A 12,275-nucleotide genomic window follows, 5' to 3' on the forward strand; every position below is an offset into this window, starting at 1 on the left:
CTCCTCCTGCTTTGTTAGATGTTGTCAGCTGTGGTTTCAAAGCTGTGTTGAAACCTTGTACATCAGCACAGTGCAGCTGTGTAGCTGCAGGTCTGGGCTGTACCAGTTATTGTTCCTGCAAAGGCAATGATGGTATATACTGCAACATACTTACACAACACCAAGAACACAAAGAAAGAGATGAAGGGTCTGGAGAAGATGATGACAGAAGAGAATAGTGAAGATGATGAGGCTGCCTTTTTATTAATTGTGAGGCATAGCAGTTTGCCTGAAGGTGGTAGCCAGTGTGTGCTTTGTGTGGTGCAGAGGTAAGGCCCTCTTGGTTAGCCTTCCGTCTGGCGGGCTGACCCGGGTTGCCCAGACGCAGTTTTAACTCTTCCGTTTGGCGGAGTTTTAACTGGGTCCTCGTTTGATTTTGCGACTTGCGGACCAACCTGGAAAGCACATCTGCCATTCTGGCATGGCCCTAGTGACTTGCGGGGCCTGTCTTGTATGGCATGTATATGTTGTATATTTACATGTTTGCCTTGTTGCAGAGGTGAAGTCCTCTTGGTTAGCCTTGCGTTTGGCGAGCTGACCCGGGTTGCCCAGACTCAGTTTTAACTCTTGCGTCTGGCGAAGTTTTAGGCCGTTTCCAAATGTCAAGGATACTTCCTTGGCAGGACTAGTCCTTACAAGTCACTTCCTTCAGAGGCTATGCGAGGCTCCTTTTAAGCATTCGGAGAACACGTCAAATGGAACAGGCTAGCAAGTGCACGTCATTACGTCATTGCGTGTGTGCTTTCGGTGCTGCGCATATAGGATTGTGGGTGATTTCAGCGTGTGAAGAGCGCGAAGGATACAAGTATGCATCCTTTCCTGTATATGGGATATTTCTCGAACGAAGCACTCAGTCCTTGGCTGAAATTTCGAGGATCCTCGACATTGGAACAGTCCTTCGACGGACGTCGATGATGTAGCATCCTCGAAATTCTGGCTTCCGAGGATCCTTCCTTGACATTGAGAAACGGCTTTAGTTTACCCGATTACTATGTATCATACAGTTCCAGGATCCAAGTTATGTCAAATACCCGCATTGCTTTTTCATCCAGAAATGCATAACATTCAGCCTAACAAAGATTCATTGTTTATCCAAAAAGCTATTTTGAATCTTCAAAAGTGTCAGGAGGGGATTCAGCCTCACTCTCACTATACCCTGTAAACAATGAATCAACATTTATAAGTGCATTCATGATTCTGAAATGTTAGATTATTGTAATTTACCATAAAATAACCTAAAATTATGACTGAATCAGCATCATCTAAAACCTCTAAAACCACTCACATATTGTAGAAATTGGCCATTTAGTGCAAAACATGTGGTCAAAATGGACAATTAAGCTAATATTGCTAATTATGCAAATTGCTCAACATATGCAAATTAGCATCCGGTAGTTTCTGTGTGCTGGGGACCCATGCTTCACATTTCTGCGGTGAAGCTTTGGTGTACTCAACATTTCCGGGTTCACCTAGTTGGCTACTAGACTATTAGCACACAGGTGTGTCATTGGTGAAGGGCAACAGCAAGTCCTACATCGAGGACAGCAATATAAGCTGACATGCTGAGGGTAACTTGGATCAAATCGTGTCAGAATGCATTTTATTATACTGTTGTTTCTTCATAAACTCCGTTTGAGGTGACAAAATACTTCAGAACACACACTTTACTTTAAAAAACACTTTTCTTAGCTCAAATCTTGTCAGAATCCATTTTATTTTACTGTTGTTTCTTCATAAACTCCTTTTGAGGTGACAGAATACTTCAGAACACACACTTTACTTTAAAAAACACTTTTCTTAGCTCAAATCTTGTCAGAATCCATTTCATTATACTGTTGTTTCTTCATAAACTCCTTTTGAGGTGATAAAATACTTCAGAACACACACTTTACTTTAAAAAAACACTTTTCTTTGATGAAATCTTGTCAGAATCTACTTTATTGATGTTATAAAGAAAATCAGTATGATAATTTAACTTTAATTTAGGTAAAATATCCCCTTTTCTCTCAGAAACCTGGAACTCACCTCAGAAAGTAGGGCTGATTTGATGAGTAGTGTTCAAGTGAGGGGAGACTGTGGCTGCGTCCGAAACCGCATACTGTATAGTAGGTACTGAATTAGATGAAGTACCTACTTACTTGGCATTAAAACAGTAGGTACTGTATAGTATGAATCCCGGTAGTATGAATGAGATTCGGACGTACTACATCCGCCATGTTGCTACATCACGTGACATACGTCGTCATCACGTCATGTCATTTCAGCGCGAAAACAACCGCATGCCTCGTCTTGTTCGTTGGATAAGTCCTCTCCCGGGGCATCATGGGATAGTGAAGCGTCCATCGTATGCACACTGCAAAATCTAACCGGAAATAGTAGGTCATCCGGGTACTTTTTGCATACTGTTTTTCGAATACTATGTATTCGGACATACTACTCGCCTCGCCTACTGCTTTTCGCGTACTATATAGTATGTAGTAGGCGGTTTCGGACGCAGCATGTGTTTATAAACTTGTCAGCAGTCCAATCAGAAAACATCACCAAGGCACATGATGTCAATCAGCAACCTTTGACCAATGAATTTATTTTTGTTAAATATGACAACCAATCATTGTTCATTGTTGCATTTAACACCTTTATAACAAAGGCAGCTTTTTACTCATATTAAAGGGGGGGTTTAATGGTATTTCAAGCATTCTGACTTATTAACACATGTATAGAGTTGTTTCCTCATGCTAAACGTAGGCAAAGTGTCAAAACAGCAGTTGGGCGTGTTTCAGAGTATTTCTGTGCCGAATGCACTTCGCCAGGGTTCGTACAAGTTTCGGCTAGTTTTTTTCGATTACAGTTCTAACTGACGTTTCAGGGGTTTTCGATACGTATCACTTCTTTTTATGGGCTTCCGCCGGAAAACTTCCCCCGGAAAACCCCGCCCAGCCGTCAGTCAGCGGGAGACGCTAGAGCTTGCTAACAGCTTATCACGCCACTCAGCTTTGTTTAATTTCAAAAGTCAACAATGGCACAACAAGAAGTGTGTTTTTGGATGTAAGGAGAAGACATCCAGCCTTATGGAAACAATGGATATAGTTTATTATCCGGATTAACAGCGGAGTTTTGCGTATGTGTTTGATGCGGTGGATTTTCAGAACCGCACGTGGTTACACGTGGTAAGTAAGACTTCTGTCTTATGTTGGAAATAGTCGCGTGTATATTATATAAATGACACGAACATGTAGTGAATCATAAGTTAAAACAGTGTTGTATAGTGTTGCATGACTCGTACTCGCTCCTCCCGTGTTATAACTCCTCCTCCGTCATTTTTTCGTACGTTATCGGAAAGAAGCTAATCTTTCTTTTATAAATCTGATTAAACTAAAGACTCTTCAGAGATATAAAGGATGTCATACGTAAGCAATAAGGTACGAGAGGCTGTGCTGTATCGTGAATAAGTAACGGCTGAAGGGCGTTGTTAGGCACGACGCGAAGCGGAGTGCCTGCAACCCCTTCAGCCGTTACTTATTCACGATACAGCACTTGCCTCGAGTACCTTATTGCTTTTATAAAACGGTTACCACACAATGTTAAAGTAAAAAAAATATTAGTGCAACTTTCATGAAGTTAAATCAATAAAAGCATTCCTTCCGCTAGAAAAAATAGTCCCTGACTGGGAACAACAACATGAAAGCTCAAATAAAAACAACAAACTGTTCTCAGACTTTGTCTCATTATATGTTTATGTGTTGCTAAGGGCGCAGTGATATTAAATAGAACCGTTGGGTGAAGCGGTCATAGCAGTGTTTTATCGTGAATAAAGCACACCTATTGACCAATCAGAATCAAGGATTGGAACTAACCATTTTATAATACTCTATAGGTACTCCAGATTAACATCAGAAATGCAGAAACAGCGTGTGTTACGTGAGCTTTAATATTTAAATCATTCCACATCCCTATGTAAGGGACAAAGCAATAGTTCAAAATGAATGTATTCATAATTAAATATAATTAATTAGCCTATAATATTTAAATCAAATAAGTGATTTGGGGAAATCTTGATTAAATCTGTCTCAGATGTGTGGCCAACACCAGAGTCGTATAATAAGAGAGTTACGACACTCACATAGACGTCCGTTGTAAAAATGGAATGCGGAAGTAACAGCGTGTCATTGAGTGACGCATAGTTATAAACACAGCACTGAAGCCCATTCATTTCAATGGCACCTGCTGGTAAATCGATGAAACTACAGTTTCTCTTTCCATTATCTGACATTTAATGAATATAGTCAACAGTGATATTTTATGAACTCTGCTGTAGGTAATGATTATAATAATAATTATAATTATAATAATTAATAATAACTTAAAAGAAAAATTGTATTTTAATGAGTTGTGTATAATGTGTGAATAATGTAGATTTAATGGTTTAATATTTTATTACTGGTGGCCATCTACTTTATACTTATCTTTTTTATATATTACGAGTAACACTAGGGGGCAACAGCGACAAGCTAAATGCCTTATAAGATCACACTGCTTCAAAATGCTGCTATAAGTTTCATTGTGTTTGGTAAGTAATATGAGTGAAGTATTCTCGAAAATCATGTATAATAATGTACTATAAATACAATTAAATATGAATTTAGTGTATTTCTGTTATGCTTCACTGTTACAAATAACTGCGTTGGCGATCTTTTTTGTGATTTTAATATAGTAAAAGTGTAGGAATTGTTTTTAGCAGATTGATAGCCATTTATATAGCCATATTTTTGCTACAAAAATAAAAGATAAACTGTGTTGCTGTAGTTGGTATAGATAACTACAGTTATCTTTGGGTCACCATTAACTGTTTATCTTTATTAACTGATTTACTGTATTTCCATCACTCCCTAGTAAAAAAAACGTTATACACATAGTAAGTATGGTGATCAATTCACATTACAAGCTAATATTTACCTAAAATAGCTGAAAACCTATGCAAACAGATTGACAGCCCTGTTTGGTTTGGAACTGTAGAACGTTACATGAATCACGTGACCGCGCAGCGGCGAGATCAAGGCGTTTTGTAACTCTGTTATTATACGACTCTGGCCATCACATATCCAGCAAATATTTATATTAAAACACTCACTATATAACTCTCTTAGCCAAATAAGATTAAGATCCTAAAATCATCTAACCGGTTTAAATAAAGTAAATAAAAATGACTGTCGCTACATCATGTTTATCACCAAAATAGTTTTGAAATACAAGAACTTCATACTTGGAGCTTTCCAATGAAAAGCTCTGAGCATCTAAGTACAAAAGCTAATTTGTCTTTTTGTTGTTGTTTTTTACAGTATATTGGACACCTGTGCAAGCTGCTGCATTCCTATTTGTATTTTACTAATATTAAATATATGAATTTTATTTATTATATTAACTTTAATGAATTGTTTATATTTAATAATATCTATTTTAAGACACATATTTTTAATGAATTTTAATGGATTTATTTATTACTTTGAATTTATTTTAAACCAGATATTTATGTTGATAACAATGGGAGAGACAGGAAGAGACAATTACTGTGAAAACAATTGCACATATTAATTCTGTTAAATTTTAAAGAAATGTATTAACACTAAACATTAAAAATGTTTGCTGTGTAACATGTTTGAAACCACCAAACCAGGGGTCATCAATCCTGGTCCTGGAGTGCCGGTGTCTGGGCAGAGTTTAGCTCCAACCCTAATCAAATACATCTGAAGCACCTTAATTAGCTGCTTAAGCTGTGTTTGATTAGGGTTGGAGCTAAACTCTGCAGAGACATTTGCTCTCCAGGACCAGGATGAGTGACCCCTGCACTATACTGCATTACTTGGAAATGATTAAAGTCACAAGTACACTGTACAATTTTATTTTTAAATATTTTAAGTCAAATCTTTTTAATGAATTTTAATGGATTTATTTATCACTTTGAATTTATTTTTAACCAGATGTTTATGTTGACAATTATGAATCAAAAATTAATTGCATATGAATTACATTTTAAATTTATTGAATTTATAAGAAGTTTGTATCAATAAAACAAAGAAAACAATTGACTGATTCATTTACTTCTTTACTTGTTGTTAGTATTTCAGTGATATATTAATTTTTTATAAAAAAAAGGAGATTATTTGAAAAAGTAATGCTTAGTAACAATTTTAAATTAGGACTTGGATGGATGTTATCAGCATTTGATTAATGCTGAATAATAATGCTTCTACTTAATCATTTACTGTAAAGTTTCAGTCTTCAATGGAAATTTATAGGCCATAAGGTGAACGTCGGAAAAGTGTTTAACCCTCTGGGGTCCGACCATTTTGGGACACTGTTCTGACATGCTCTTACATTTGGTCTTTTTTCAGTTGCTTTAAAACATAATAATGGCAAGTGTCTCATACCACTGTGTTCAGCACAAACTGAGCTAAAATATTATATGAGCTACATGTATGTACATGTTTGTATTTTTCAGAGAAAAAGGTTTATGCGTGGTTTTTAAAAAAGCAAAAATTTTAAGTCACTGATATAAGTTCACAAAACCCATACTAAACATGTTTTAACAAGACTTTCCTAAACAGAATCTAGTAGCCTAGAGTTTTTTCTTTAAAATTAAGTGATTTTGGTTGCCATCATTTCAATGCATTTGGGTTTTATGCTTAAACATCCCTGCAAAATCTCGAGTAGCTTTTTGTCACGATCCATAAATGTATAGAGTTGTCAAAGAAAAAACCTGCTCATCATTTTGCTTGTAATTTCATTTAATTGATATTAGCAACACAAAATATCTTACAAACTGACATGTTACATCTTTCTAAGCAGTTATTGAAGACTGCTGCATAGTTAAGTGTAAATATTTGGCAGTTTTGTAGAAAATATGCCTAATCTTAATAGATTACCACCAAGCTAAATTTTACACATCAAAATTTTAAATAGGCACTACGCAATCACGAAGATTAACGAAGCATACAGTATTTTGCCCAAGTTTGCTGAAATGACTCAGAATGCTACCCAACCTCATTCATTTTGAAAATCCCAAAAAATAACAATTCTATAATAGATTTAACACCTGCCTAAAATATTACACAGTGTGTCTGTACCTATCAGTGCCATCCCTATTACTATCACAAGCACCACCATCCTAGTCTTTTAGTGAGACACTAATTTGTGATTAACCTCTTAAATGGCAAACAGTTAAAACACATGTTGTGCTTGTTGGGGAGTACAGCACCAGTTGGGGAAAATCACGGGTCAATATTGTGCCTGAAACGTAGATAAAGAAAAAGATGACGATGTCATGTACTGAAATGATGTTCTGTTTCTTTAAGAAATGTAAGTGCAATGCATGCCGGGAGCCGGATGTTATGTGTGTGTAGTGTGCTTTGATAACCGAAGTAAAAGATGCTGTTCAGAATCCCGATTGGCGTGTGATTAAGTTAATAAGACAAACAATATATATATTAAACAGATAAACAACAATGGCGACGAGGATGCAGCTGTGTGGATGTTAGTACTGAATATACGCGATGGAAAAGTCAGGTATTCCTACGTTTGAGTGCTACAAAGATCCCGCAACTCTCGGTCCAAGATGGACGAGGTGGCTGACATCATTTGAACTTTACGCGGACGGGAAAGGACTGATAGTCGAGGACGACGCAACAGCGGCAGTTCGTCGGAGACGCAGACCACTTCTTTTGCATCATGCTGGACCTAATGTCCACAGGGTTCGTACAGATATTGTCTAATGAAATTCCAGGACTTTCAAGGACTTATCAAGCACCATTTTTTGGGTTTTCAAGGACTACAAATCAGAGATGTATTTTTACAAACATATTATTTATTTTCCTTAAACTCTGAAAAGGAGCATACATGAATAAAAAAATAAAACAAGATGGTACAAATTAAGTACAGTAACTCAAAGTACACAATCACTGTGACAAATTCAAATGTGAGGATATTAACAAACTCATAGAACCTTCTGTGCATAAAATGTCATGTACAATGACTTCATAAACTTCTCATTTTAATGATATATATGAAATAAGCTATAACAGTAGGCAAGAAAAACTCTAGTAATTTTACAAGAATTCAACAGGGTTTTGTTTCAGTTTCAATCATTTTTTTGTACTAGTATTTCTTTTGTGTAAAAGCCCTGGTAAAGTGGTGCAGGAATGTAACCAATTTAACAAATCTTTTTAAGTTCATCTTTTTTGTCTTTCAGGGACTTTCTAAAACTATTAAATCTAATTATGCATTCTCTTGGTTTGGAGGAGGTCTCAGCTTCATTGGCTGCCTTTTCTATTTCTAGTTCCAAGTGGGCAATGTCAGATTCAAGCCTCCTCTTTTTTGCTCTTCGTTCCTCCTCTTGGTCTCTGCATTTGGTTTTCTCAGCTCTTATTTCTCTCTGCTTGATGAGAGAATCCTCATATCTTTGTCGAGCTGCTTTACAGCTGGCAATCATTCTGGGAGTGATCTGAACTTTCTTAACTCCTCCAACACTTGAGACATAATCACAAACAAGTCTCTGTGATGCATAGCTAATTTCCTTTTTATTTTCAGTGCTCATGGCTGCGTTGACAGAAAATCCTCGCTCCACAGTAGCCTGACCATGTGACAAAATCAGCACCATTTTTACTACCTGCCATAGGTATTTGAGATCATCTTTTCCCTGTAAGGTTTCTGAGAAGAAATGGTCAAGTGAGTGTGACTGGATATCATATTCCCTGTACCTTGATATGTTTCTAGCTACTTCATCTTTAATGAAGGTCTTGTACTGCATTTGAGCATCATCGCACTTGCTTTCTGGAAACCTTTTTAGCTCAACTAAATGGTTCAGAAGCCTTTTGAACCTTCGTTCACAACCATCAGGATCCTGGGCGATGGCATTGGGGTTAAGGCATGAAGTCTGTCTCACAAAGCTAAAGCGAATAGGGGTTTTGTCCAAAAGTCTCCTTAAGAGTAGAAGGAGCACCGTCTTGCATCACTTCTGAATTCCAAAATTTTTTTTTCACTCACTTTCCCCACAATTTGTTTGAGAGCTCTGTCTGTGGAAAATCCAATGTCTACTTTAGCGAGACCTAATGCATCCTCATCTTTTATTTCATACTTGGACATCTTCAGTGAGTCTGTCATTGTCTCTGTTACACTAGTTATAAGTACTCTACTCATTACAGCAGAGATCATCTCTGCCCAGTCTGAGGTCATAAATGGGATCATGGGCCTATCTGTCTGATACTTTTGTAGGTAGCCTTGCACATGCTTTGCTAAATAGACAAAGAAATGCAGCTTTGCAGGGAATAATGGATCCTCACATGCTTCCTTCACTACTGTGAATGTTTTACACTTTGGAGTGTTAAAGTTCTTGTCGGCTTCAATGGTTTTCACAAATGTTCTTAGATGAGGCAACACCTCTAGTGCTCTAGAAGCTACTTCAACATTTTCCACCCACCTATGAGAGCAGAACTTTTTTGGAAACAATGAGCAACCAGTTATTGTAAAATAATCATCCCGTCGTGCAGGTGTATCATGGAACAGGCGATAAAATCCCAGTAACTGGTGGTCAATGTGCCAATTTGTTTCACTGAAGGCATTTCTAAATGCATTGTGCACACTATGTAAGGAACATGTACCAATATCAATCAGTTGTTTGTCTGTACATTCAGCCAACACACTGATTTGAAAATCCCTGTAAAATTTGTGGTTAACATTAGGCCCATCCATCGAAATCTGAAGAAGATTGCTCAAATTAAGTTCTTCTGTCAAGTGCTTGAAATGTTTCAGACAGTCCTCTGCCTTACCATGCCCCATAAAGGCAGAATCCAAGTAGTGTGTGGAGACCTTGTTTGCAACTGCATCCAAAAATCTAATGTGCACATCCATCTGCTTTAGCTGAAGTTCCTTGTTAAGAGATTCATCAAACAGCAAGACATATTCTGAACCAGTTTTCACTTTTTCCAGCAGTTGCAGCTTCACATAAGGAGCAATGTCATAATTAACCATGTAGGATGTCTTCTTTTCACCACAAGCAAATGATTTTGCTATAACACTGTCTGGAAACATTAGCTGAAATAATGCAGAATTGTTCTCAGCACTTTTGTTGGAGTAGTGCGATGTAACGCCCTTTAGAGTCCAAAGAATTTCAGCCCTCCAAGTATCATTGTTTCGTACCCAAGGATCCAAGACTCCTGATGATGTAGTAGGTTGAGGGTTCTGCAAAAGAACATGTACAAAGGAAATTATGGCAAATTTATTCAATCATGGATATCTAGCAAGCATGCAGTATTGGTTGTAGAAGTTCAAGTAATTATTTTATTGCATTCTAATGACTAGTTTGGACTAAAACTATTTTTATATTTTGTAAGGATTTTTTATTTAATTCAAACTACAATTACAAGTCCTTCAAAACGCAATATACCACCAGATTGATAGAGAGATAGATTGATATTACCTTTGTGAAATTAATGTTTTGTACAAAAGAAACGTTTGTTTTTTAGGCCACTAGGAGGTGCTCTAGCCTAGTCATTATGCTTTCATTGATCCGTTTTCCATAGAGTTATAGGTTTTTGAATATTGGATGACTCCATTTCATTTTTATCACAGATTAGGGCAAATATATATTTTATGTACTATAATAAATTAATATAAATTAGCATTGAATTAACATACTTAAATATTTTCAGCATTAATATACTTTATTTCTTGAAGACTTAAAAAACATGCAAACCATATAGTAACAATTATATAATTATAAGACAAAATGTTTCTGCTTTTAATTCAACTTAGTTACAGCTATGACTAGATGTCCTTGTCCATATTAAGGATTTTCTGGCGGTTCACGTTAATTTCTTCTATGAATTCGTTTTTGAATTTCTATGCGAGAGCGCCCTCTGGCTTCGAGTATGAATGAAACATACACTGCATGTGCACATTTACAGCGCTCCGTTCACATAATTTTGGATACAAATAAAATGATCACACACACAAACAACAACAAAATGCTTACCTGCTGCTTTGAGACAGTGGGGGTGAAATATTCTCGGACGGATGTTGATCCAGTGCGGCCAACTGCATTGACATGACGCTCACCTTGCATGTGACTCTTCAGCGCTGACTCGCCCATGTTTGAAATTTCGAGAGATTTGCTGCATATTTTACACTGTGCACGATGAACACTTTTTGGATCCTCAAGGAGCCAATTTTATATACCTCCTTTTCCAGCCATGCTGGATTAAACTTGCACTTCCCCGGCATTGTCTCTTACCATTCTGTAACTGTGCTCCACGTGAGTGACGTCAGAACGAGCAGTTAATGAGATACGTAAAGTGGGAGGGGAGGAGGGGCAGCGCTAATTTCGATTAAAATAAACGGTTTTGCATTTTATTGAAAAATAAACACTTTAAAATTATTTTACAAATCTATATATATATATTGTCTTTGAATAATCCCAGCACTTTTCAAGTACTTCTTCATAAATATGGCTGTTTTCAAGGGTTTTCCAAGACTTAAATTTAAAAAAGTCAAATTCAAGTACTTCAAGCACTTTAAGCACCTTGTACGAACCCTGTGTCCAGGATATTTTCTCGACCCTGCCGGACATGGGAGATGCTGTTGATTGTAACGCGGCCGTCACAGCTTTGAATGCGTACTTCGTGCCACGCGTAAACAATGCGTATGCAAGGCAATCATTTTATAAACTTTCCCAAAACCCTGGAGTGACAGTTCAGCAGTTAACAACGCGTCTCAGACAGGCAGCAAGAGACTGTGCATTTGCGGATGACATGGACAATCAAATTCGAGATGCCATAGTAGGTAAATGTTTGTTAACATATGTGCGCCGCAAACTTTTGGAGGAGGGACCTAACCTCACACTAAATTGCGCATTGGAGGTTGCTGCGCTCTGTGAAAGGATAGAGGAACATCATGGGTTAGTGAGACAGCTTTCCCTGACAAAGAGTCTGTGAATCGCATCTGGAATAAAGGAGGAAAGCAAATGAGAGGAAAATTTAAAGGAAAACAACACGCAGAATACAGTAAGGTGAATAAACAATGCTATCGATGTGGTAATTCTGATCACTTAGGGAGAGATTTAAAATGTCCCGCGAGAGGTCAGACATGCCATAAATGTAAAGGACGTGACCATTTCTCAAAAATGTGCAAAACTAAAAATGTAAAGCAGCAAACAGTAAATCAAGTTGAAAGTCAACCTGAATATGCAT

The 12,275-nt window shown here is 37.2% G+C and overlaps 1 protein-coding gene across 1 annotated transcript; it reads right to left on the reverse strand.

Annotated features, from left to right (window-relative positions):
- Window positions 1-8,242: 8,242 nt before the first annotated feature.
- LOC129423840 (uncharacterized) lies at window positions 8,243-11,556 on the reverse strand. Its single transcript, XM_073873662.1, has 3 exons — window positions 11,063-11,556; window positions 9,076-10,269; window positions 8,243-8,965 (listed from the first exon to the last, which is right to left on the reverse strand). The coding sequence occupies exons 1-3, from the start codon at window positions 11,177-11,179 to the stop codon at window positions 8,243-8,245; spliced, it is 2,034 nt and encodes a 677-aa protein (XP_073729763.1). The 5' UTR covers window positions 11,180-11,556.
- Window positions 11,557-12,275: the final 719 nt, after the last annotated feature.

Source organism: Misgurnus anguillicaudatus, chromosome 12 (assembly GCF_027580225.2).
Source record: "Misgurnus anguillicaudatus chromosome 12, ASM2758022v2, whole genome shotgun sequence".
Taxonomy (NCBI): domain Eukaryota; kingdom Metazoa; phylum Chordata; class Actinopteri; order Cypriniformes; family Cobitidae; genus Misgurnus; species Misgurnus anguillicaudatus.

What these genes read in the sequence shown, in the direction of transcription:
- LOC129423840 (XM_073873662.1), bottom strand. Translation starts at nt 11,179, where the DNA reads ATGGGCGAGTCAGCGCTGAAGAGTCACATGCAAGGTGAGCGTCATGTC. An exon ending in CCACTGTCTCAAAGCAGCAG is followed by an intron (nt 10,270 to 11,062) that starts GTAAGCATTTTG and finishes GTTCTTTTGCAG; the next exon opens with AACCCTCAACCTACTACATC. An exon ending in TCAAACAAATTGTGGGGAAA is followed by an intron (nt 8,966 to 9,075) that starts GTGAGTGAAAAA and finishes TTTGTGAGACAG; the next exon opens with ACTTCATGCCTTAACCCCAA.